This window comes from Callospermophilus lateralis, chromosome 10 (genome assembly GCF_048772815.1).
Source record: "Callospermophilus lateralis isolate mCalLat2 chromosome 10, mCalLat2.hap1, whole genome shotgun sequence".
NCBI classification, from domain to species: Eukaryota; Metazoa; Chordata; class Mammalia; order Rodentia; family Sciuridae; genus Callospermophilus; species Callospermophilus lateralis.
Genome location: NC_135314.1, coordinates 59029041 through 59056809, shown reverse-complemented (window position 1 = coordinate 59056809; position 27769 = coordinate 59029041). Strand labels below are relative to the sequence as shown.

Here is a 27769-nt window from a genome sequence, read left to right as displayed (position 1 = left end):
ACCCTCCTATTCTCTTTCCCTGCTGGGAAGACTTAAATATTATGAACACATGTTGGCTGGCACCCACTCAGGTTAAAGTTTAACAGTGAAGGTACCATGTAATCAAGATGGATTGAAAGCCCCTGGAGTACAGTTGCATAATACTTGCTTCAGAACATACCTACATTGTTTATATGCCCATTCATTCACCTAAGCAAACAAAATATTCTCACAGCTGTTCCAACCCACTAATAGAATGGTTTCTATTACCTTCCTTTAATTCTCTCCCCCGTAGTCCTGACTCCCTTCCCAGGAAGCTCAGTAGTACTGGTGGCTTCTCTCCCAAAAGACTGCTGTTGCCCAAGTCAGTGTCTGGACCCACCATAATTCCAAATTAAAAGTTTCTCACACCCTGGACCCCTTGCTCTATGTAACCAATCAGGTACACCCCCAAAGCCAGACCTGTGTTCCCAATACCAATTATGGGAAAGGAAGAAGAGTAAGAGGATGAGCACAAAAACCTGGAGAGACCCAAGGAATGAAACAGACAAACCCCCATGGAGCAGGCTACACAGGAGGTTGTACACAAGAACAGGGGAGAGGAACAGAAGCAGGAAAGACAGTGGAGGGTTTTAATCCAATTGTTCTGTTTTTAGAATTATAGGTACTAAAATGGATATGTGCATGGTCTCAAATGACAGTAAAAAACAAGACTGAGCACCCAGAGCTTTTTCGTATTTTACTAGAGAATTACTTCAGAGATGTATTATTAGTTAACATGTAATTTATAAACTGGTAATTCATACCCTACATGTACAAAATCATTTTACAAAAATGCTTTAAAAACTAGTAAATAATGTGTTCTCCTGGGCTCTTTCTGGAAGGTGCATCTGGGGGGTGGGATCCACTGTGGAGTATTGGTGGCGGTCAGCACAGCTGTTGCAGCCAGTTCATCTGACACTATGTCCTCCTGCCACTTCTTCAATCTCAAGTTCACCACCTCTTGATTCTTCACCTTTTCTCTGTGGCCTTCTTCTCCCCTAGGATCCACCACTTCACAGGTGACCAAGCAGAATAAATGAATAACAGAAACACATCTCCGTACCTTTCTATATTGGATGAGAACAATTCTAGATCTCTGAGACATCAGAAATCATATTTCCTATGGCCTTGTATCTCATAATACAACACTTTAAGCTTAAATAAATCTTCAACCAAAGTTCTCAGGTAGCCTCCACTATACTCTGAGACATTTTTGTACTTAATCCTTCAAGTATCTGTATTATAATATTTAACCTTCATGATCAAACAACTAAGAAAACTGTCTTGCTACAGTGGTTTTACATTCCACATCATTAGGAGCTCTGCGAAGAAAATACAAAAAGGAAAAAATTCAGCCCAATATTTAGCTGCAACATGTTCTTATTATGTGCTACTAAGAAAAGTCTCTAGGCCAAAATCATTACAGTCAAATAATCAGTTCTTTCAAATGTCACCAAAAGATGCAGGGTCATGCACCAGCCCAGAAATCCACTGTGATGTTGATATATAAAGGATTGTATTCCACAGAGAGCAACTTATAAGAACAACTCGACAACCCATCTGTTCTCCAAACTCGTGACACCTGGTGTAGGAGCTTCATCCTAAAAATAAGAACAAATGTGAATGATTAAAAAAAGAATTTAACATATGTCTCCATTGCTTTTTGCCTTGCCCCAAAATGTGGCAAAAGTATTCTTACAAATTACTGCACTTGTTGGGTTTCCTACTGCAAAACAACTTTGTCTTTCCCATTCAAAATAGGAGACAGCAATAATAGCCATGTATTCACTTGTCAGACCCCACATAGGACACTGAGAACCAAAGAGATGCTGCCCTCAGTGAGCCCCAGTCTACAGGACAAAAGGATTTACAAAGGCCACTAATACAACAGGATGTAGGTCACCCACTCCTAAAAGGTCTTTGGATGAGCTTCAGAGGATCACTGAACCCTCCAACATTGTTGGGAAAGTTTTGTGTCTGTAGGTGGAGAAGGTACAGAGCTTTCCTGTCTCCAAAAAAGGAAGGATATGAGTACAGGAGGATGAATGAATGAGCTCCTAACCTCAAATGGAAATCTGGGAAGGGGTGTAGAGACTGAAAATTTCAGTCAGGCTTAAAAGAGGTGAGATTCACTAAATAGGTAAGGAAAAGACACTCCAGGCAGAGTAACCACCCTGGGTAAGGTACACAGAAGCTCAAAAGAGCTGAGGAATGTGGGAGAGTGGGCAGTGAATGGAATAATAGGTCTCTAGGAGTTTAAAAGTGAAAAGCAATAATAGGGACAGGGATTGAAACTAAGGGGGAAGAAACACAGTGTGATTTCATTTACATAAAGTTGAAGAAGATGCAAAAGTGAACAACCATTTGTTCCCGAACATGAGAGAAAACAAAAACAAACAACAACAAAAAAAAAAAAAAGAAAAGAAACAAAGCCAAAATAATTATCACGAACACAAATATTCAAAGAAGTGTCACCTGGGGCAGAGGTGGGTGTGAAGAGGGACGACATAGTTTTAGGGAGGCCACACAGGTCATGGGCATACATCAAGGGTAAGTATCAAGAATGTGCACACTTTTCAAATAATTTATAAGTATTATTTTGTAACTATTCAATAATTAATTTTTACAATGAAAAAAATTCACATCAATAGATAAAGACTGTAAAGACAGGAAAGTCAAAATAGCTCACTAGGTGACATTTGTTAGAATGACAGATTTTTAAAATGGGCAAGAAGCCCTTTAATACTATTCCAAAATCTAGGAGAAAAAATCTGAACAAAGAAATAAAAACTCCTCAATCAGAGCCACAAAAGGAATTGTCTTATTTGCCAGGATTCTTTGGTGAAAGGGCTAATTCCTAGGGCAGGAAAGAACAAAAATGAGGTTAGAATCTTTCACCTCCCCAGAATCCAGGGCAAAAAACTCTCAAAGACTGCTGTGATTCTATCAAAAGGATTCAGGAGCCAGCTTGGAGAAGATCACACTGGACAAAGATGAGACAACTTGAGTTATCAAAAAGAACAATAATCACATCCTGAAAGATGCCAGAGAACCATCTCGTTATTCTGAAAAATGATAAATCAATGCTTGGTTCTTTCCCTTTACTCTGCCTTCCCTATAAAACTGTACTCCAGCATACTCAAACAGATGGAGAAGGCAAGTCCTTCTCTGAAAAATAATTTAATAATTAAAGGAATAACAGAATTAAAGTGTTACAACCCCTGATTAAGTCACACATTTAGGCAACATGCATCAGTGGTGCTGAAGCTCACTAGATGACAAACAGATGAGCAATCTCACAATTAGGGGACCAGGTTGACGATACCTGAACCCACAGATCAATCCTCCCATCGTAAAAAGGAGGTAACACCATGGATAAAGTGTTCTTCCCCCAAACTAATATTCAGAATCAGTTCAAGTTTCCTGAAACCTAGAAAAATTCCCCACTTATAAGAAAATATACAGAGGTCACAGGAACATATTAAATTATATCACCAGAATGCAATTGGCAAAACCCATAATGTAGAAAATTCAACCGGAAAAAATGACCTTGTATGATAAACAAATAAATTATAAATTGTAAGGTATTAAGAGAAGGAGGAGGAGGAGGAGCGGGAGGAGAAGAGGGGGAGAGAGAACCTCTGGATTAAAAAAAAAAAAAACATCCAAATTCAATGTGGACCTTGTCTAGATATTGAACTGAACAAATCAACTGTTTTTTAAGTATTTATAAAATAATCAGAGAAATCTGAGAACAGATTGGCATTTGATGATACTAAGGAATACTGTTCATTTTATTTTAGGTATGATAATGGTCTTATAGTTCTTTAAAAAACAACTCTTTATATTTTGAGAATGTACAATGAAGTATTTACACCTAAGAGGCTATAACACCTGTAAATTTGTTTCTAAAGAACCCCAAAGGAGGAGGAAACAGAGGGGGACGAGCTGAGGCCATGAATTGACAACTGTCAAAGTGAGAATACCATGTACTCTTCTCCTGACTTTTGTTTTTGTCTGAAATTTTGGTTAATAAAAAGCCTTTAACAAAATTAACTGGCTTATCTGATTCAATTCAGCACAGTCCTACTGACAGGGACTGGGCCAGCAGGTCGCCAGGCACGTGAATCTAGGGCTTACCGTTCCACATTCACCTCGTTGCCCTGGTCTCTAGTGTGGAAGATCATCGTGTATTTACCCACTTCAGGCTTTGGTCGTAGTATTTTCATTTTATGGAGCTCAACCCTAGAAAAATAACAGAGGAGATTTAAAAAAAAAAAAAAAAATCTATCCCATTTATCAACCACAGAGCACTTAAAAAAAAAATCACCTGTGAAAATTCACATGAACAGCTTGATTGGGCATAAAAAAAAAAAAAAAGGCACAACACTTAAAATATTTCAGAGTTTCTTATAATAGTGGACCCTCATCTAATAAGCCCATGAAATAATGACACGGAACATTTACTACTGGGCACACAGGATATATGTCAATTTACAGTTAATCATTAAAAAACAACAAACAAACAAAAACTATTTATTAAATAAATAGGGACCTGAAGAATAGAATCAAGTCTATTAGGATCCCTAATTAGTGTTACCTTGTTTTAACCAAGAAAGGAATGACTGTTAAAGCCACAAACCTAGGTTCAAATCTAGACCCTTTTATGTATAACCCCAGTAAGTCAGTTCACTGTTCCAGGTCTCAGCTTCATAATCTGTAAAATGATAGCCTCTCTATGGAGTTGATTTGAAAGACTCACATAATGTAATTCATACGGAAAATGAGCTGCAAACTATAATGTTCATGTAAGAGCAAGAAAAGGTAGTGCTAAATAATTAGTAAATAATTTTCAACCCGAAGCACCAGGCACAGTGGCATATGTCTATAGACCCTGGGGCTGCAGGGTCATAAGCTCAGGAGTTTGAAATCAGCCTGGGCAATAGAGTGAGACCCTGTCTCAGAACAAACAAAAACTCAACCAAGTTTTATGTTCAAGTCATTTTGGTTTATGCACAGCATTAGTTGAGAATCATTCTGAAAGCCATGATATTTTTTTCTTATTGAATGAAATCAAAACTTTGGGCTCCCCTCTACCTTGAAGCTGAGGAACAGCAGGAAAAGAGGCAGTGAGGGTATATAACCAGCTGGGCAGTAAAATGGATTTCGGGGAAAAGATGGGTACTGGTTACCTCTAGCCCTTGCTTCTCTTGCCCTGAAATCTAGCAGGCACCCCCGTCCAGGTCATAGGCCATGATCACACATTTGCCCATGGGTAGGGCCAAAGAGCCATCAGTCAGGAAATCTACCCACCCTGCCCAAAACACACCAGAGGCCTTCCGCCTAGACATGGGAACAAGGCCAGCATACAGACTCCAGCTTTTTCATATCAAAGCAATGGAAAATTTCTGGTAGTCACACATCTATTAATTCAGAACCCCAGCTTAGAAATTTCTTTTCCAAGAGGCAACAGCAGGAAGGAAGGGGTCTCCTGTCAGCCAGCAAGGTCCCATGATTATAAGTCTAACATACTGGCTGCAGGCTCTTTAATAATTACTGATTTCTAGGAGGCAGGGAAACTTCTAACCATCAGGCCACAAAATCCAAGGTGAGAGAGGAGACTAGACACCCTGAACATATTCCCTATGAGCCCCCTAGAACAGAAAGTGGTCTGAGGGAATCTGAGAGTAATTCCAACAGCCTGGAATCAATCCTGCAAGCCAGTCCATCAGCAGCTCCTGCAGCACGCAGGAGAGGAAAGACATTCCTGCCTACTACAGAGAGCAGGGTTCCTCAGAGGCTATTGATACTCTCTACTCTGCACACTGAGAACTGTGTCAGGCTCCCCTGAGGTCTGAGAAAAAGCACAAGGCTTATAACAGGCCCTTCTCTATACTGCAGACTGCAGTGTAGTATCCCTCATTCACTGTTGCAACCATTGATGAGGACTCAAAAGCCCTCCACCAATATTTCTACAGCCCAAACAGAAATAAACCATCTTCCTTCACTTCCAAGATGCCCCTGGCAAAGAGCTTGGATTATCCTGCCCTCCCTCGGTGCTCTGTCAACCCTTAAGTGCAAATCTGCAGCCTCTTGCCCTTCTGGACTGGCATCTATAGGAACTAAACATAAATGCAGACTTCCAGAGCCACCACTGATAGCAGAGCCCCTTGAAGGGGACCTTTCTCTGTTGTTCACCTGAGTCTGAGGTCATCGTCTTCGCCTCCCCATCCCCAGTAGTTGTTAGAGAATCCATTCACCTTGAAAAACTGCTGTCTGCTTAGGGCAGTAACACCCCCAAAATATCCACTGTAACGTAACCTGGAGTAAAAGAGAAGAGAAAAGGTAAGAACATTAGTACAAAGCCCTTTTATTTCCCACAGATGCTTCAGAGGTCTTTGATTTCAGGGTGGGCCTTCTAGGAACATTCAGGTCCCACCCACTCCCTCTTGATGTCCACCGCCCAGCCTCCTGGCCTTCCTATCATGCCTTCATTCCTCTGTCTAGACATGTGCTCACCTCTGCTCACTAAGCAAAGTGCCACCCACCAGTTATTCATACCTTTGTGTACAGAGCTCTGTAGAGATACCTAAATGTGCACCATAACATCAGATCTAGACAACAGATTTCATCTTATGCAATAACCCAGCAAACAGTAATGGCTGCTAAGGGAACTCAGTTAAGAAAGATTCTGATGTTACATCCAGGCTCAGCATGAATGAGTGTCAGGATTTAGGGGGGAAAATATATATATAAATTTTACTTTTACTCTTTCAGGGGACAAGTGGAGAGCAAAAGACAGTGTGTACCCACATGCTGTATGTACATACTCTGCAAATCTCCAACTCAGAGTCTGCTTCCTAGAGAACCCAACATACCCTGCTACCATCCCTAAAGTTTCTAGCTTGGGCAACTAGGTAGAAGATAACTGCCTTTTATGAAAATAGGGTACATAGAACAACAATTTGGTTTTGAGAGGAAAAGAGAAAACTATGTATTGGACAAACTGAATTTGAGACAGCCCTGGAGCTTCTGCCAGTAGGCAAGGTAGAAGGGTAGAAGCTCACAAGAGAGCAGGTGGTTACAGTTTTGCTTTAGAAATAAGCTAGCAGCAGGTAGTGCTTGAGACAGAGGATCACCCAAAGACAAAGCAGTGTTGGGAAGAGCTTGAAGGGTGGAACTATGGGCTGTGAACTCTGAAGAACCATTGGGAATACTGACAAGTAAAAGGCAAAGAGAGAAAACCCAGGAAGGAGACCAGAAGACAACAGTCAGTGAGCACCTTCCAGTCATGTAGGACTCATGTCTTATCAGTGGACACATTAGCAAAACTGAGAATAAAGATAACCATTAAGTATAACACGTAACAAGTCAGAGAGGCAAATGAAGGCAGCTCAGTAACTTGGCCATCCCTGAATAAAAAGATAAAACATGGAGGATTCCTAATTTTAATTCACTTCAGTTCAAAAGTTCCAGGATCAATTAAATATTGATGTTTTTCCAGATAAGAAGAAAAGCCAAAAGGGAAAAAAAAGTCAATAAATACACAGACACTTGCCATCTAAAGTCTGGTATCAGAAAGCTAGTTTGCAGCTCACTTGTTTGTTTCTATGTTCTGCATACAGACTGGAACCCTGCTTAGCTCATGATAAAAACAGACTTAGCTATATACCTCCAACCTAAAATTCTGGGAAATGGCATTTTTGCAACCTAAAATAAACAAAAGGAAATAAAGGGCTAAGAAGGTGGCTGTTATTGACACCTACTAGCATTGACTACAGCCATGGTTATCAGACTCTGTCTGGCTGAGAAGGGGTTCTTAACTACTTGAAGCCGGCAGCTTCATCAAGATCCTGTTAGTAGAACCACCACCCAGGCATAACCTGCCAGGCACCAAGAAGCAATCTCCAAGAGAGAACTGACATTGATGCTTTGGAAGGAATCTGTCACAACCACCATCCACCATGTGCAAGGTGGTTGGTTAAGCATGGTGATACATTAGCCCTCCAAGAGTTTATAATCCAGCAAGAGAGGTGAGCATGATAAGGGTTTTGAGAAAGAGTTACTATTACGTTGGAAAAGTGGGGCCTGGAAGGATTCAGACAGAAAAAAAATGGGAGATGTCCTGGTGGCCAGAACTCCATGAGAAAAGCACAGGAGGGAGAAGCACAGTTGCCTGAGGACCACCTGAGACAAGTTTAGGTGGAGTGGGGAAGAGCAGAAGACGACAGGGGAGAAAAGGTAAGGACCTCTTGGTTTTGATGTTTCCTGTTAAAGTGGCAACTGTCTCCATGTTTATTGATCTTTGCTTTTGTCTTTTCTTCTTATATGGAAAAGTATAAATATTTAATTGAGGCTAGAACAGGCTTATGTATTTTTAAAGGGCTATAAAGGCCCTGGGTGAGGAAAATGTAGTCATAAAATAACAGTAGAGTCCTTATAGATAGCAGGCAGGTGCCAAAGGAATACTTGGCAGTAAAATTTGCCACAGACTAGTCCAGGGTTTATTTCTGGCTTGATCAGATTCTGTGACACTTGGGGCAAGTTACCTTAACTTCTTCCCTTTGCATGGGTGTAAGGGAAGCCACTTCTATATGCTTACCAGGCTGTTAGAACGGTTAAGTATGTAATTTAAGCTCTGTGGTGCAGTGACACACACTTCCCAACAGGGGGCAGACACTTGGCTGCCTGCAGCCAGTCTTGCCAGGCATCAGTGGGATTTTCCCCAGGATAGCAAAGGTTAGGTAGAGGGGAAGGAGTGACCCTCCTACACTGCTTCCCATACCTCTCCCTCGCCACAAAAATTAAGTACTTCACATCTTCACATGATACAATAAGAAAAAAATCTAAATGACAAACTAGAACCAGAGAAGAAACTAAATCAGAATATAAGATTAAGATAAGAAACACAGGACTGAGGATATAGCTCAGGGTAGAGAATTTGCCTAGCATATGAGAGGCCCAGCACCACACCCACAGGAAATACATCAGAACTCTGACCTGCAAATAAAATTATTTTTATTTTCTAAAAGAAGGCTAAGATTTGGCTCAGAGCTTCTTGCATCCAGACCAAAATGGGGGACACATTCAATTACCTGATTTACATTAAGAAAACCTGTCAGTTACAAGGAAACAAAGGTTTTCTGATATCCAGTTATTTAAAAAAAAAAAAAAAAAAAAAAGGTCTGGCCAGGTACAATAGCAAATTAAACAAAAGTCACACACTGGACTGTGTATGTAGCATCTGATGGAATCCATGATAAGTCAACCTCAATTCCCAGCAGGATTGCTCAAGAACTCAGCTTCTTTAATGTTCAGCTTAATTCAAAAACACAATCTAGAATCCCAACCCAAAGCTCCTGTTAATGCAAGAATATTCAAAGGTGAAATGATTAAATTGTGAGACCTATAACCTAGTTTGAATGGACTGTCTGGGTGGTAACTCTAGGCAGGTGGGACATGGCTAGAGGAGGTGGGTCTCTAGAGCCAAGCCCTAGAAGGGTACAGATTCCCTGTGGCTCCTTCTCTCCTCTCTGGCTCTCTCCTTCCTGACCCTATTCCCTCGCTCCTCCATGAGCACAGCAGCTTTCCTCCACTGGGCCCTTCCCATATGGTGTGCTGCCTCACCTTGGAACCAGAGCAGTGGAGTCAGTTGTCTATGAACTGAAACTATAAGCCCCAAATACATTTTTTCTCCTTTAAGTTGTCCTTTGCAGGTGTTTTAGTCACAGTGATAAAAAGACTAACTAAAAAACTATCCTTAAACAATCCTGTGATTGTTCAGGAAAAAAACTGGGTGATGGAAAGTTTAAGGTTATCATCTCTGGCAATTGTCTGGGGTAAGATCTTCAGTATTTAAGCAGCAATATCACATTAATTCTACATAATAAGTGAACAGATGGTGACATGCTTCTGGGGTGAGGGGGAGGCCCAGCTATGACATGCTGCTTTTCTTCAGAGCAAAACAAAACTTCTATATACGAAGATTCAGAAATAAAGATCAAGTTCCTCAAAAGAGAAAAATCTTGTGGTTCTCTCCCTGCACTCTGGCCCTGCTGCCCCTACCCCATATGGCACATGGCACCTCTTCCCTAGTATCTTCCCTCCTGCCTTGCTCCAACCAAAACATTAAAGACCAGTTGAACTGAGCGACCTCCTGTCATTCCTCAGCTGTAACCATGTTTCAACAGCTCCCCCCCTGCTTCCACAGGAAATTCAAATTTCTTTTCAGACTAAGCCTCTCCTCCTAGTCATTTATTCTAGAATACTAGCAAACTACTGGCATTTCCTCCAATGCTGGACCATGCTCTCTGGCATGTCTGGAACCCTGCTGGAAGCTCCTATTAATTCTACCAGTTTCATGGGCCACAGTCCTGGGAAAAGCTTAAGACCCTTCCTTAGGTTCTTAAAAACACTGTGCTCTCACTCTAGGTGTTGTTTCTATCCCAGGGATTAGCTAACACAGGGATTGGGCAGTACCTCAGGCAAGGTCAGCTATGGTCACTGTTACTAAAGATTGCTCTTAAGTGGTCCAAAGTAAGAGAGCTAGGCTGGAAAAACAACATGGAAGCCAAGACCGAGTGAGGCATCAGGAGATCCCATTTCCACTTCACACTCACTCCCATCAGGGCTGGAGCAGCGTGCATACAATTAAGTAAGCACAGAGTTTCATTTGTAGAGAAATTTTCTTGGTCACTGTTGCCCCTGGTTGGGGTTGAACAGGAGCTGGTATAAAATAAAGTTGAAAAGCAGCTCCACCCCTTCTGGGGAGGGATGAAGAGATAGCACCTCGCTACATCTTCCCATAGTGGCTTTGAGAGAAGGGAACTTGTTCTGGGTGTCCTGGGCTCAGGACATATCCTCAGTGGATATGCCTTTTCCCACTTTTCCTCAGAAGTCTAGAAAGTAGCAGCAGCTTGGAAAGAGATGTCCTGTCTCACAAAGAGACCTCAGAGCTGGCCTAAGGGTCACCATCCTGCTGCCTCCTAAAGGGAGAAGTCAGGGATTAACGGATAAACTTCCAGAAGACATAAACTCATGGGGAACAGCTTGTAAGGTCCCACTGGGGTGAGCTGCCACCATTTGCAGCACTTATAATATATTCTCTCCTGCACTGTCCCTTTTGTCTCTATGATCCTCTGTCAAGGTTGTTATTAGATTTTTTTTCCTTATTCTGATTCCCATTTTGTACTTTAGGGAAAAATGGACCTTTTTTTCTATTTCTTGCCTTCCTATGACAGTCAGATGCTGTGTTCCCACACAACCTTAACTACCACGGGGCAAGGCTCAACCTCAGCAACCCACAGACAGAGCCACCTACCTGTACCCAGTGCTGTTCCTGCCAACCACCAGATGCTTGGGCTGATCCTCACACATGTAAAGGTTATAGTCATTCTCAGGCACCAGGTCCACATCATGAAAGATAAAGCAGTCCCAGTTTTCTTCCTTGAGAGCTTCTAAATAGCCCACATTCAAGAGTTTGGCTCGATTAAACTTTTTAGTTCCAGCCTATAAATAAGGGATAGTAAAACATGAAAAGCTCCTGGAATAAGGTTTCCTATTGTTCCCCCTCTCCCACCCAATTCAGGAATTGGTATTTTTCTTGTTAATACACAAAACTGTACTGTGACATTAAGATCTGACAGAATAAATGTGATGACAATAAAGGACCACTGTTTTGTTTTGTTTTTCTTTATATTTCACACATACTCGTATTCTGTAGCTTAAAAACACTCTGGAAAGTTGTCCGTGGTGGCACAGAGCTTGAGTCTAGCAGTGAAGAGTTCTGGAGATGGGCTGCCTGCACAATAGTGAATATTCCTAACACCACTGAACAGCCTCCTTAAAATGGATGAGAGGGCAAATATAAATAAAAGTGAAAAGAAATGGCTGACATGGTAAATCTTACGTGTTTTGTCACAAGGAAAATTCTCTAATATAGTTTCAAAATATAAATAATTCAAATAATCAATAATGTATTGTACATATAAAATTTATTAAAGGAATAGCCTTGTGTTAAGTGTTCTTATTACAATAAAATACTTTTAAAAACTCAAAATTCTCAAAAATATTTTTATTTATTCCATTTAAAACTACAAAACCTCAGACAAACTAGTCACAATAATTAAAGGATAAAGGATATAAAAACATAAAAAGCTCCTAGTCACTGCTTCACTGCTAACTCTTGGCTGATCCCAATCTTACCCACTATGAGGAATCAACATTAAGTTTCCAAGAGATTTAGCTAATAGCTTGCCAGAAAGGATCAAGAAGTCAGGACTTATAAACAGAAAAGGTTACTGCAGATATTTCTAATCTATTTAAAAGTTTCTTGGAATTACTATAAGAAAATCCTGTTTTAATACTAATGACAGAGGCTAATCTTCATGGTGAGTGGCCTTATAGAAAGAGAGTCAAGATTTGTCACTGAGTAAAAAGTTTGACCTTTTATAGCATCACCAAAGCTATGGTATGAAATATTACCAGTTAATGCTGTTTAATATAGTTTAACTGTATTAACTGTTAATATTTCAGTATTAACTTTTTTGCAGTATTAACTTTTTCACAGCTAATTGGATCAAATATATTCTAATTTGATAAATAGTTTATCACAATATAAGTGCAAGCCATTCTTGGAAGTTCCCAGAGCATTTTTCTGAAAACAATTATACAAATCAAACGTGTTTTCATTCATAAAAATAATGTCACACCTCTAGGCTGCCATCCTGAGTAAGAACTCAGAATTAAATAAATTAGTTTTAGCCAACAATGTTAAGAATAAAAATAATTTTTAAAGAAAACAATTGTAAAAGTTTGGTTAAATTCCTTAAATATGTACATGGATGTACTAAAGAAGCACACTAACCTTCTAGAGCTCCAGTTGTATCACAAAGAATACAGTGCACAGCTAATCCTCTGAGCTATCAAAAGTTCTACCTCAAACAAATATCACCAGCTACAACCAATATTAAGTAAGTTGCTAATGATTTTGCATGCATTCTTAGATTTTGTAAGGGTTTGAAGGAGCATCATTTGGATAGCCCAGGATTGATTCTAAAAACCATAAACATGGATGTTTAAACTGATATTTTATTTTCTTTTATGAAATTTTAATATCAAACAGGCATCTTAAATCAATCACTCCACTGATCTCAGAGGTAAACTTTTTAAAAGTAGCCCACAGTTACATGTTTTTCCTGCTAAATGATGCTTCTTGAAGCCAAATAAGTCAAGAATTTTAAAATTAAACATACGTGTCTGACAAAATAAATAGTGGCAAAGTAAAAAACAAAAATGTGAAGAGTCACAGAACCTGAGGGCTATTTACATGTGGCACTCTATCAAAGTTCTCTGTCTAGATCTCCACTGAAGAGCCACATTTAATAATGGAAAGTCGAGCATCTCATCATGTAGTATATAACAAATGCAAAAGGAAACATCATGAAGGACCAGTAAGCCTCAGGAAAATCTCAGGGTAGGTGTTGGCTAAATAGGAAGAGCTCACAACAACAGGCTTCATCCAGAGGTTCATTTTAGAGCAGTAAAATATCCCAGAATGTGGTCTCCAATTCTTGGGATAAGAATTTCCTCTATTGCTTTCAAGAAGATGTGAAGTTAGAGAACTCTCCTTTGATAATAGTTTGATGACAGTTTACCCAAGGCAGTCGATGGGGTCAAATGGCCAAAGCCCTTAGAGGGAGGAGAAGCCCACGGGCAGGGCCTGGGGCAGACACACACCACCCCACTCACCTGGTGGATGATGTAGATGCCATACTCCAGCTGCTGCCTCTGCAGGAAGGGATGAAGGTGTTCCAACAGGTACATCAAGTGCTTCTCTCGGTTCCGGTGGGGAATGAGGATGGCGACCCGCTGAAGAGCTTTACACTCCTCAGGGCGATATCGGCCCCTGTGCACCTTGGGGTTTTTAGCCTGTACTTCTTCTAAAGTGAGATCTGGTTTGAAAATAAGCTTGCTCTGGCCTCCTACAATAAATACAGGACACAGATCATAACAGAAGCTGCGTCACAAAGTGCCGAAAGGCTTACATGAGATAACACAGGAGAAGAGCTCAGGCTGCTGCCTGGCGCCCAGTGAGCTCTCTGAGTATTTGCTCATACTAGTACAATTTTAAAGTCTCATTCAGTCAAGAACTGAATGAGACAAGAATCACGTGACAATAAAAACTGGCTACAAATGCTCATCAATTCTGCTCTATGATCCACTGAAAGTAGGAAATGGAGACTGTGCTGGTGACCCAAGTGATGAGCAAAGGGTTGAGCTACAGTGAGTGACTCTTCAAATATGCTCTATCTTCTTCTCCTTTTCAAAATTCCAGAAGGAAGGTGAAATCTCTTGAAAATTAAGAGCATTACACAAAATCAAGCTCCTGGACAAAGCCTCTTGTCCACTTCTTGCCTAAACCCCCTGACGGCAGAGCACTAGAAAGAAGTAGAAAGCAGCTACTCCTCCGGGCCCAGTGGTGACTGGTATATGCCACACTGCAACAATCCTCCGTCTGTGCCACCAGAGCAGACGTTTCCAATCAAGCATAGCATTTGTTCAGTGAGTCTAGAAACGACTTGACCAGATGAAACCTAAGGCCATCCATGGTAACCAATTCTGTGCCAGTTTTCAAATACCAGGCTGAAGCAGCCGACTCTCCTCATTTGACCTGAATTAACAAGATCCGTATACAGACTGGTAAGAGAGGAGGCAGAGTTCTACTTAGGGAATTGTGATAAGGTCCACTTGCAGAGCCACCTTTAAAACAACAACAAAAACAAAAACAATCCACATATACTGGTCAGACTGTAAAACCTCAAGAAATTTGAAAGTTGTACCATCTCTCTCTGAGCAAAGCAGTCATTGGCCCTTCCTATGTCTCAGTCACCATGCCTTGCTGCTCCGACTATCCCTGAGGCTGGCCATGATGGTTAGGCCAGGCTCCACTATCTAACAGTGCCTTAGGGTTCTACCCAACAGCACTCAGATAAGTAATAGCCTCAAGACAATCAAAAGAATTTCTGACCCACAAGAACCTTCCTGAAGAGTCTGTATATGAGACAAAGAGTCAATAGTCGTCACACCCTAAAAGTAAATAATAAGCAGCAGAGTTACATGAGACACACTATAGGAGCTGCCCACAGCTGCTGAGCTGCCCAGGGTTGAAGAGGTGGCCACTGAAATGGCTTCCCATGTGGCCTGTTAATAAACCCCATCATTACCTCACCATGCCTCTGTTCTTGCACCTTAAAAGAGCTTCATGTGGCTGGCTTGATGTCACTGGTCCCTTGATGTCACTTGCTCACCTTCTCACCTTCTCTACTTAGGGAACTGTGATAAGGTCCACTTACAGAGGTTGTACCCTAACCTTTCAGTATCTACTTTCACTTAGTCCCTCTCGGTTTCCCTACCAGTTCCCCAGAGCATCTTCTTCAGTTCTCTCCTTTCCTAGGTTGCAAAGGGACCATTTTAAGACATTGCTATTTATGTCACCCTCTTAATCCAGTACTTGTTCCATTTGTGTCAATGCTCATCTCTTCTTTATGTAAGACTTTACTGCTTAAATGCATTGAGTAGATTCATATTTTAGTAATTCATTTTCATATCTCAGTCTGTGTAATTTGTAAATGGAACATACATCAAGAATAACACTTTGGGGGCTGGGGCCTCGGCTCAGTGATAGAGCACTTGCCTCGCATGTATGAGGCCCTGGGCTCGATCCTCAGCACCACATAAAGATAAATGAATAGGGGGCTGGGGTTGTGGCTCAAGGGCAGAGCACTTGCCTAGCAGGTGCAAGGCCCTGGTTCAATCTTCAGCACCACATAAAAATAAATAAAATAAAGATATTATGCCAAACTACCACTAAAAAATAAATATTGGGGCTGGGGATGTGGCTCAAGTGGTAGCGCGCTCGCCTGGCATGAGTGCGGCCCGGGTTCAATCCTCAGCACCACATACAAACAAAAAGATGTTGTGTCCACCGAAAACCAAAAAAATAAAAATAAAAAAATTTTCTCTCTCTCTCTAAAAAATAAATAAATAAATATTAAAAATATACATATATAAGTAAATAAATAGGGCTAGGGATATAGTTCAGTTGGTTGAGTGTTTGTTTGCCTAGCATGCACAAGGCCCTGGTTCAATCCCCAGCACCATCACCAAAAATAAATAAATAAATTAATTAATAAAATAAAGGCACTGTGTCCATCTACAACTAAAAAATACATGTTAAAAAAAAATAACAACACATTGGTTTTTCCATGACTAAAGGGAAGTAACAAATCAATCTGAATACAAAACTGTGAATCAATTGAAATGAAGATGGCGGGACTGAATACCTGTCTCCCCTCTTAAGTTCATGTGTTGAAGACTTAATCCCCAATGTGATGGTATTTGGAGGTGAAGCCTCTAAGAGGCAACTAGGTTAAGATGAGGTCATGAGAATGAGGCCTCCTTGTTGGAATGAATACCGTTCTGAAAAGAACAGGAAATCTGGATCTCAATCTGTGTGCAGTGTGTGTGCACTTGTGTGTGTGTGTGTGTGTGCATGCATTTGCAGACCAAGGAAAGGCTGTGCAAGAACATAATCAGAAGACCACCCTCACCAAGAATCAACTGTGCTAGACCCTAATACTGAACTTCCCAAAAGCCTCCAGAACTGTGAAAATTAAATTCATGGGATTTTGTTACAGCAACCCAAGCACACAGACTAAGACAGAGGGTCTGCCACTTTTTTTTTTTTTTTTTTTTTTAAATACCAGGGATTGAACCCAGGGTCACTTTACCACTGAGCCATTTCCTCAGCCCTATCTATTTATTTTTCCATATTTTTTTTTTTTTTGTAGTTGTAGATGGATAGAATACCTTTATTTTATTTACTTATCTGTTTTTTATATGGTGCTGAGGATCAAACCCAGGGCCTTACAGGTGCTAGGCAAACACTCTAACCACTGAGCTACAACCCCAGCCCTCAGCCCTTTTTTAAAGTATATTTTATTTAGAGAGAGGTTCTCACTAAATTGCTTAGGGCCTCGACAAGTTTCTGAGGCTGGCTTTGAACTCATGATCCTCTGCCTCAGCCCCCCAAGCTGCTGGGATTACAGGTGCCCACGGGTCCTCTGCAGCCTCATGTGCAGCTAAGAACAATGAGCCCCTAAGAGCCCTAGGCCACCCCACAGAGAGTTCTTTAAACATATGTAGAGAGTCAGAACCACACCACAGGCCAGGGAGGGAACTGGACTGCAGAAATATAAAGGATCACTGGGACTACATCCTGCTGGCTCACCACAGAACAAGCACAAGCACAATGGGGCACTCAGGGACATAAGAGTAGCTCTGGCTAGGACAGTCCCAGAAGTCTTTGTGGAACAGGAGAAATCTACACTGGACTTCTGATGGCTAAATAGGAATCTACCAGGCAGACAAGGATGGAAGAAAGGCATTCTCAAAAAAGAACACAATACAAGTAAAGGTTCAGAGGAAGTGTCTGGAGAACTCAAAGCACTTTGAAGGTCTGTAGGATGAAGATATGTGAGAAATATCACTGAGTGAGGTTTTTTTCTCTCAAATTTATTGTGTTCACTAAAACCAATTTACTATGCATTTAAGTTGAAAGTCAGGACATCAAAGAGAAATCAAAACACACATGACATTTAAGAATAAACACTAAAGATAACATTGAAAAACTTATTTCCTGCTCCTAGGCTCCATAACTTTTGGGTCAAAGAGATGTGACACCATAGAGGCGCGAGTGTGCCTGCATTTCTTCACTTACCCGTCTGTGAGAAGAACATGCCCAGGCTAGCCCACTGGTCTCAGGAGAAGGATGAAAGACCCATGAAGCCAGCCACCGCCCAAATCAACGAACTGTATTATTATATGCAACTGAGAGACTTTTGTGGTCGGAAAAGAAAATCGGGTATGTTCACATAATGGAATACCACACATCAGTGAGAATGAACAAACTATAACCACAAACACCCATGTAAAAAGATCTTACAAAAATTATGTTAAGCAACAGAAGTCACGCACAAAAGAGTACACATAACGTAGCACCTCCAATTTGTAAAGTTCAAAAACCGGAAAAATATCATGAATTGTGTTAGAATCTTGAAGCAAGTTTAGTGACTGAAAGAAGCATGGAAACTTTTGGAATTCTAAGAAGATTGCATTTCTTCAACTGGGAGTGGTAGTATATGCCTATAATCCCAACTACTCAAGAAGCTGAGGCAGGAGAATTGCAAGTTTGAGGCCAGCCTGGACAATTAAGCAAGGTCCTATCACAAAATAAGATTTGTAAAAAGGGCTGGGGGTAAGTCAGTGGCAGAGCACCCCTGGGTTCATTCACCAGTGATAGGGGACAGATAAGTGCAACTGATGGGAACATGAGGTTAAGGGAATAATTCTATAAAATGGGCCCACTCTGCTGACCTCCACATGCTTTCTTTTCCAAGAAACCTGCAGCCCTGCCTAGCTTAAGTAGACAGGATATGTCACATTCCTCAGCAAACTACCTGGTATCTGCAGGAGAAATGCAGGCCTGAAATAATGTTGATAAGAGGTATCCAAGTTACCCAGAAGGGGGAGATTTTTATGACCCTTTTCTTAGAAAAATTTATGGTTAAGAATCCAATTAGAACTAATCAGTATGGGTCAAGGTGACCTAGAGTTGTCATGGCAGCAAGGACTTAAAAGTCTGATATCATCCTGCTGACAGTCAAAAATCAAGAGGCAGACCCGGGCAGGAAGCTTCTCAGGGATCCCCAATAAAACTAGAGTGCAGGGGAGGCCCACTGTCCCTCTCCTCTCTGAGAGGACCCACTCTCTCCCTTGAAAGTGTCTCCTTTCCCTTTTCCTATCCCTTCAATAAACTCATGCCTGTTACTCTGAGTGACATGTCTGAAATCTTTCTGATTTGATTGCAAGGATTGGGGTTGGGGCCGGGGTATGTATTCACACTGCCTCAATTTCCTGGAAGGCCCAAACCTGTAACATTAGTATCAAGAAAGAAAAAAAGATTCAATTTCTTAAATTATATGCAGGTTACAGAGGTATCTTCATTTTGTGAAACTTAACCAAGTACACGTCTGTTTTTATACTTTTCTATATATCCTTTGGAGCTAAAATAAAAACGTACTTGTAAAAATGAAAAAAAAAGGAAACACTTACTGAGGTCTGGAGATAAATAAGGACAGTTGTCAAGTTCTGCTTTTTTCATGGAGGCTTCATTAGTCAGAGTTTCTTCCTTCCCCAAAGCTATGGCCTTAAAGTTAGCCATGAAATCCTTTGCTTTGGGAATCTCTTGAATAGCACCCACAAAGTAGTTACTGGTGGCCCATCCAACCACCGTCAGGCATAAGGTAAAAAGCAACAGTAACCGTAACTTGTAGGAAAGGTGGAAATGCAGGTTGAAGCCCATGTCTTCAATTTTATGAGTGATATGTATCTTTCTGCTTTGATCCAGATGAGGAAGCTTCAAGTGAAATTTTTCCGATCTGACTGCAAACTAAGGACAACAAAAGATGCAATGGCTGCTTCTGCCCATTAGTTCTGCTCCAATGATCTCTAAAAGGCAATCACAAAAGACATGTTGCTTTGAATGGAAATCCTATCCTGAAATGATTCACTTCAGCACAAACTAAACCCATCCCCAATGGACTTTGACTATAGTATCAGATTTTAGAGGTTTATAGAAGGCTTCAAACATCTAGACATTACTGGATTATTGCCTAGGCTGCCACCCAAGAAGAGAAGGCACATCCAGATGTTATACAGAACAAAATGGTAAAAGACAGAAGGGGGAATGGCATCATTTCTGAGCTGGGGACAGCCTAAATTACAGCCCAAGTGGCTCTCTTCCTTAGCTGCCCCTTCCTGGCACAGCCTTTTGGGTTCACAAAATGTTAAAACTTGTATGGAAACATATTTGGACCCTGTTAGATCTCCCAAAGTCTCCTGTGTTGAAGGCTTGATCCCCAATGTAGCAATGTTCAGAGGTGTGGCCTCTGGGAATTTCTCTAAATACAATGTTATAAATGGAACCTCTAATTTCATCGGTAGATGAAATGGATCAATGGATTCATATTCGATGACATTATTGGGTGATGGTAGAAACCTTGGGAGGTGGGGTCAGGTTGGAGGAGATGGGTAACTGGGGGCATGCCCTAAAACGCTATATCTTGTACCCAGCCCCCTTCCCCTCTCAATAACGCTCCCCTTGCCATAGCTACCCCCTGCTTCCCAGCGGCCATGAGGTGAGCAGCTTTCTTCAGGCCCAGCTAATAGTCTGCAGCCTCTGAAATTGTGAGCCAAAATAAATATTTCTTCTGTTAAGTTGATTTTCTCAGGTCTTTTGTCACAGAAACAGAAAGCTAATACAAACTCAATAAGAAAATAAAGAAAAATACCAATGTTCTTTTGCCTTGTGAGCTAGAAAAGCATGGCCCTTAACAATAGGAAATGAATGTTATATTCTCAATGAGACACTGGAATAGGGTGTAACCCTCAGTGTAGAGTTGCATCTAAGGCAAGAAACCTAAGGGAGTCTCAACACAGGAGGTCAATAAGAAAAACAGATAGAACTACAATGTGGTATTTTAGATCAGGGGTTTGGATTTAGACAGAAACTATAGCTCTACTACATATCAGCCACATAATCTCGGGTCAGTCACTTAACCAAGCCCCAGTTTCCTTCCCTGTAACATGGGGATCAAAATAAAGAAATCTATCTAGAAAAACTATTTGTATTACATATTCCCATGGTCTGGATGTGGTTTGCTCCCCAGGGTTCATGTGTTAGAAACATAATCCCCAGTGTGACAATCTCGAGAGACAATGGGACCTTCAAGAAGGAGAACCAGACAAGAGTTGGTGAGATCACTGGGGGCACTGCCCTTGGAAGGGATTAGGTAGTTCTCATGGGACCCATTTCTCTAAACACAATGTTATAAATGTACCTTGAAAGAGCATGTTTACTCAGGAAGTAATTAAAAAAGTATGGCCTGTGTTTAGGCCCTATGAAGGCATCACAAGAAGCAAATGGTGAAGACAATAACAGCTAATGAGAAGAGCCATTGATTTGTGCATTTACTGGTACCATCATACACTGTGGTTAAATCACTTGTATAAATTCTCCATTCAACCTTGAGATATAAGTTTGTCTTATTTTATAGATGAGAAAACAAAGGTTTGGAGAGAATAATTAACTTCCCTAAGACCACATAAACTAATTAAGGGATAACGCTGGGGCTCGAGCTCAGGTGCTCAGTTCCAAAGGCCGTGCTCCTGCCACATCCTGAATTCACACGGACACTTTCTCTATTCTCCCCTGATGTCGAGGTGGGCCCCATACATACAATATGCAAGTTCCAGCAGTGGTTCCCCCTACCTCTCCACATCCTCCTGTCCCTTTCCTTCGATCAGTCTGTTCAGATGCCTTCCTAGAGGTTTCTCTTCCCTGCAGATGACAGTAAGTCATTAGGTTCCTGGGACAAATCAGACAACTTCTTATGCACTTAATCACAGGAAGCTTAAATACAGGGTTGGTTTTTTTTTGTTTGTTTTGTTTTCTTTTTTTTAATATAAAAACTTCTTGAGTAATTTGGCCCCAGGAACATTGGTTTTCTAAGAGCTATTTATGGAGACACAGTTCCCTGAAAGAATCATTGAGTTGAAGGAATTTATGATCATACTGTTACTGTTTTAGTCAGCTTTTTCACTGCTGTGATAAAAGGACCCAACCAGACAACTGTAGAGGAGGAAAGGTCTATTTAGGGGCTCACAGTTTTGGAGGTCCCCATCCATAGACAACAGACTCCATTCCTTGGGGCTCAAGGTGAGGCAGGATCATTATGGCAGAAGAGTGTGGCAGAGGGAACCAGCTCACATGATGACCAGAAAGCAGAGAGAGAGGTCTCCACTGGACAGATACAAAATATATATCCCATAGCCACGCCCCCAATGAACCATTTTTCTCTAGCCATACCCCACCTGCATCCAGTTACCACTCAGTTCATCCCATCAGGGATTAATTCACTGACTGGGTTAAGGCTATAACCCAATCATTTCTCCTCCAAACCCTGCACTGTCTCACACAGGAGCTTTTGGGGGACACCACATCCAAACCATAACAGTTACTATCATGTTAAAAGCAAGAAGGACCATAAAGAACACAGCTCCCTCATTTTGTAGAGGGGGAGGCATGGCTTAGAGATTGAAAAACCTATCCTAGGCAAAGAGTGTATCAGAAATGTCTACACCTTTTACCCAATTTTGCTATGAACTAAAAACTGTTTAAAAAAAAAATTTTAAACCTACCCTAAAAGTAAAGAGCTATGAATAATCATAAATTAATATTGCTGAACTGCAGGCTATGAAATTTGTTCAAAAACAAGGAACTTACTCTAAAAGCAAGGAGTCATTATGGGCAATTGTGGATCCTACTTCTTGAGACTACATCTGACCCCAGTTAAGAATAATCAGCTACCTCTTTTTATAAGCCTAAGTGTCCTTCACGAAACTAAATGTATGAAAAGCCAGCATGAAGGAAGTTCAAGAGCGAGATTGCCTTGGTTCCTGTGAGTAAACAGAGGTGCAAAGACACTGTCTCCCCAGAGAGATCTCCACCCTCCTCCCCTGCTTATGGGCTAAGCCACTGGGGGTTACCACTCAGTATGTTTCCCTATTCATAAAATGAACTCTCACTACAAGCCCCAGAGCTATTTTCTATAAACGTGGCTGTATAACCAATGTGATCCTGCAATTTGTACATGTGGGAAAAATAAGAATTCATACCCCATTTGAATCAAATGTATGATATATGATATGTCAAGATCATTGTAATGTTTTGAGCAACTAATTAAAAAAAAAAAAAAAAACTGTCCCGAATGTCAGGGGGAATCATGACTGCAGAGAAAAAAATTCAGGCAATATAAGTTATTTTAGGGCAATACTCACCACCCTTTTCCTCTCTAGAAGTCTGCCCTAGAGTTAGTTGGAAATCATCCTTCTTTTGCATTTTTTTGTCTTTCCTTCCCTTAATTCAGGCAGTCTTTTCTGAGTGCCTGCTGTCTTTAAGCACAGGGTAGGTACCAAGAGGACAGAGAAGGAAGCAGAGCATAGTTTTTTGTGCTAACAGTTTACTTCAATCTTTTCCAGATCAATCCATTTGTTTTCTAACTATGACAGCCCCATTCCCACTTGAAAGCACAGGGAATACATGAAACAAGACTGAAAAAATATTGAGAAGTACTGAAGGTACCGTAGGAGACAGGAAGGACACCAAGCGTCAACTCCACAAATATTTACTAAGAACTCATGCATCAGTGCAAAAGGGTGTGGTCTTCATTCAGCAACTGAGAGCACTGAAACCAGCATTCCAATGTCTATATCAATCTCATCAGTCTGCAGATACAGGGTGTCTGAGTGGGCATGATGGTCCAGGCACATGGTACTATTCCCCTGAGACTCCCTGGGGCACCAGTGCTACTCCGTTTACCCTTGCAGAATTCCTGGGAGCTGATTATTTGCACATTCATTGTCCTACCTTCCTTAGGCCTCTGGTGTTCCCTGTCCCAATTATAGCTCCTTAGAAGGCTTCTGAGTGATCACTGCCTGATCCTTATGCACCCCTTGGGCGGTGGACAGGATAGATATGGTGACAGCTATTTACATGTACAAGTCACTATACTCAAAAGACTGAGCTCCAGAGGGCCCTAACTAGAAACATTTAAGCAATAAAATAATGGTGGCACTGTATTGTAGCCCAAGAATAAAATGACCATTCATGAGACAGTACTAATACAAATTATCACAAAATAAATGAACAGGAAAGAAAGAGCAGCTGTTCCTTACAGGAAACTTTCAGTTAATAAGGAAGTGGGAAATGGAAAAAAAAAATCATGATTAGGCAAACATCACAATAATAACTATTGCAAACTGCAGACAAGACTCACCAATGTGTACTAAGGTTAAAGGAAGAAATTTTGAGGATCAGCAGAATTTGCTTATTCATAAAGTATCTCTCTTGGCTATTAACTACAAAGGGAAAGGCAGTAACTCTGTAGTGGAGAAACCCAACAATGTCACCTTAAGGAAGTGACTGAGGTTAAAATCACCAGTGGCAATACTTACTAATCCCGTGAACTGGTAATATGTCACACCAAGCAGAGAATATCACTTCTGTAGTATTTATGCCAAAACACATGGCTTCATAACAAGCATAAGAAAACATCAAACAAATATTCCACAAAATAACTAACTGGCATTCTTCAAAAAAGGAAAAATTATGAAAGACAAGGAAAAAAATCAGGAATTATTTCAGATTGGAGGAGATGAAGGAGAATTAAAAACTAAATGTGATGTAGGATACTCAAGGGACTATGGAAACAAAACGAAAAGAAAAAAAAAAGACACTTGTAGCAAAACTGTTGAACTTAAAATAAAGTCTATTGTTTAGTTAACAGTAGTGATAAATGTACCATGGTTATGTAAGAGGTTAATAATAGAGAATAATAGAGGAAGCTAAGTGAACACTGTGTCATTTTCCCAACTTTTAAGTACATCTAAAATGAGTTAAAAATAAAAAGTTAAAGGAGAATAAAGTCTGAGACAGAGTATATCCCAAGTCAATATAAGGGAGTATATTAACTTAATTCTCCAAAGAGAATCACTGTTTTTTGTATTCCTCATGCCTCAAACCAACATGATACATAGCAGGTGCTCAATTTGATAAATAATGAATGATTTTCTAGGAAATGTTAGTTGAAATATATTAAGGACACACCACAATTCCAGCCTAACTACTAAAAGAGATGACATAGTTAAAAAAAAAAAAAAAAAAAAAAAGAGGGAGGCAGGATAAAGTTAAATAGAGAAAGAAAAATTAATGGATATAAAATTCCATCTTCAGAAAAAATTTTAAATTAAAAAGTTTCACCCCAATACTAGCTCACTTTGGTTTACAAACACCAACCCTTTTCAAAGGGTAGTGGACCCCATCTCTGATAAACGGCACTCTCTGTCTTGCTCACCACCTTCTGACCCTCTGCCACTGTGTATTCAAATAGCCAGGTCTGGGACTCAGGAAAATGCAATTTTAACAAGCTCCTCAGGTGAATCCCCTAGGCAGTAAAGTTTGAGAACTATTGAAATAAGAGAAAGGACCTGGAAATAGAGCCTTCAGAAATGTTAATTTTCCTATATGTGAGAAAACCAAGACAGGTGAAAATGAGATTGATAAAATTCATTGAAATAGCTTTTGATTCTGTCATTTGGGAAATAACCAGAGGGGTTGACCTTGCTAAAATAACCAGAAATGGAAAAGAATCTGAATATTAACAATGGGGATCTGATGTAATTAATTATAGCATATCCACATGATAGAATACATGTTTTCATTAAAATGGCATTTGAAAGTACTTAAGTATAGGGGAAAATGCTAAGTGGGGGGAAAAAGAATATAAAAATGTATATAAAGTACAATTCCAATTCTGTAATCTATGTAGGTACATGTCTTCTATATAAAAAAATGCCATAAAGAATCACTAGTAAGTCATCTCTCAGTTATGAATTAGGGAAACTTGTTTCTTCTGTAACTTCTAATTTACCAGGGTTTTTATGACAAAAACATTTTTTTTTTCTGATAAAATGACTACATAGTTTTTCTTTAAAAATGTATTTAAAGATAACACATTAGAGGGATCACGACTTTTAGTTACAAAAGCTTGACAGCAATTCATTCATATAACCTTTAAGAAAACCTATTCTAAATGGGCCCAACAAGTCCCAATCTCAAAGAAAAACCTCAAAGGCTTTCAGTAAATTCAATACTAGAGAACCCTGTGGTCTTGGCTTGAAATGCTTATTCTTAGGCTCTAGATTTTTTTTTATTTTATTATTACTTGTTTTTTTTTTTCAAAGGTCTAAGTTGGGGCCAAGAAATCTATATTTTTAAAAGGAACTCAATTCATGTCTGAGACATGAAGGCAACTTTGAGAAACCATTGTTCATTAATGGCTTTTTTAAAAAGACTAGAAAACAACAACTGACTTGTTTTGGATGTTCCCATTCTGAATAACATATCTTCAAAGAAATAATCAGTTCTCAAATTATTTGCAGGCACCTTTGAATAAAGCACATAATATCAATAGCTCAGCTTAAAGTAGATACTAAATACTTATATAATCCCAGAGCTGGTTTGATTGCCCTCCCTACTCATTCCCCCTCAGGCTACAGAAGTGGCAGTTCAAAATTTCTCTTTAAGAGATGTTTTCAATCAGAGCAAAGCTACAGACCCCTCTCAAAAATGCATATATCAGGGACACAGAGTTTCTGCAACTTTATGGAGTTTCCAGTGTCCACAAAATCTAAACCTGCTCTACAAGCTCAAATTCAAAAACTATACCCAAACAAGCACTATCCCCTTCCCCTAGGGAGACATTCCAGTACTTCTGGCCACGTTCCAGAACAGTCCTCCACGCCCTCTTTTGAATACCAATTTCTCAACATGAACCCTGAATCCTATTCATTCCAATCTAAGATTTCTTGACCTTCTTGTATCATCATGTTCTTTTCCTTAAAAAAAAAAAAAAAAAGTAGCTGATTAATGATTAATGTTTAAAGGAGAAAAACCACGTCTCCTCAGCTCTCCAATTTCCACCTTCTTCCAGCTGCCATTCATCAAACAGCCAGATCCACCCGTGCCCTCAAGCCTTGATGTCCTCATCCCTCACCCACTCTAGAACACTTTGCAACAGAGCGCACACCCACCCTCCTTAAGGCCTTCCCTTGGCATACATCCCCCTGGGCCTTACCCCACCCCCAAGCCTGGAGTCAACGTAACTTATCTAAAGGAAAACAGAACAGCAAGAGGCACCCATCAACAGATACCGAATAGAACCCGACTGAGGGCAGAGGTCTCTGAAATCCTTTAAAATCCACGTGACAAACCCTTCCAGAGAAAGATCAGAACTTCTGCGCCTCTCGAAGGCCCCCAGGCTGAGATCAGTTTCCCCGGGAAAACGATGAGGAGGGGGTTCCCAGGTGAACACGCCCGCAGGGGCAAGAAGTGCTGATCGGCGATCCAGGAATCGCGATGCGGAGCCGCTGGGGCAGCTCCCTGGGTCTTTCCCTACCGGGCAGCATCCCACCTACCCTCCCGGGCCCGTAGCAGGGGCTGTGCGCTGCGGAATGCCGTTACCTGAGCCTCAGCCTCGCGCCAGGCTTGGCCTCCGCAGGCCCCTTGTCCGGTCCGCTGCTCCGGTAGACGCCGGACAGCCCCAGCAAAGCCAGGCCGCGCGCCCGCCCAGACCGAGACTGGGGACAGACCCAGTCCGCCACCCAGCAGTCGCTGCTCTACACCCTTCTCTCCGGGATGGCGCGCCCCAGAGCCAGCGGAGGCCGCGCGTACTCACAGATGTAGCAGCCACAGCGAGCACAGCCCAGGGGAAAGGGGAGGTGGCAAGGACCAGCCCCGGGGACCGCCCTCCCTCGCGGGAGGCGGCTCCCGAGTGCGCGCTCCGCCTCCCGCCCGCTCGACCTTGGGGGCGGGTCTGCCCACTGTTTCGCGGGTCTGGCGCTCCACCCGCGGCCACGCGGACCCCACCAGGGCGCTGGAGAGAGCGAGGGGAGGGAAATGTCCATCTCGGCCCTGGGTGATCGTAGAACCTGTGTCATAGTGGAGTAAGAGCTGGGCTCCCCAAATTGCATTCCCGCAAATGTCCACAAAGCCCAAGGAAGGGGATTG

General features: G+C 41.1%; 1 protein-coding gene across 6 annotated transcripts; it reads right to left on the bottom strand.

Annotated features, from left to right (window-relative positions):
* Window positions 1-766: 766 nt before the first annotated feature.
* B4galt4 (beta-1,4-galactosyltransferase 4) lies at window positions 767-27462 on the bottom strand. 6 transcript variants are annotated; one of them, XM_076868232.2, is made up of 9 exons: window positions 27224-27462; window positions 26574-26598; window positions 21413-21481; window positions 19195-19590; window positions 13771-14003; window positions 11342-11529; window positions 6220-6342; window positions 4162-4266; window positions 767-1622 (listed from the first exon to the last, which is right to left on the bottom strand). In XM_076868232.2, exons 4-9 carry the CDS (start codon window positions 19442-19444, stop codon window positions 1490-1492), a joined length of 1032 nt encoding a protein of 343 aa, XP_076724347.1. In that variant the 5' UTR covers window positions 19445-19590; window positions 21413-21481; window positions 26574-26598; window positions 27224-27462; the 3' UTR covers window positions 767-1489. The 6 variants fall into 6 exon arrangements, with proteins under 6 accessions (XP_076724347.1, XP_076724346.1, XP_076724350.1 ...); XM_076868231.2 differs by lacking the exon at window positions 26574-26598; XM_076868235.2 differs by lacking the exons at window positions 26574-26598; window positions 27224-27462 and adding an exon at window positions 22981-24085.
* Between the last annotated feature and the right edge of the window lie 307 nt (window positions 27463-27769).

Bases quoted from the DNA above. Each gene is read 5' to 3' on its own strand.
- B4galt4 (XM_076868232.2), bottom strand. From the start codon at position 19,444: ATGGGCTTCAACCTGCATTTCCACCTTTCCTACAAGTTACGGTTACTG. The intron at 14,004-19,194 runs GTAAGTGTTTCC...TATTTATTGTAG, and splicing joins TTATTTATCTCCAGACCTCA to GAGGCCAGAGCAAGCTTATT. The intron at 11,530-13,770 runs GTGAGTGGGGTG...CCTTATTTATAG, and splicing joins GCATCTACATCATCCACCAG to GCTGGAACTAAAAAGTTTAA.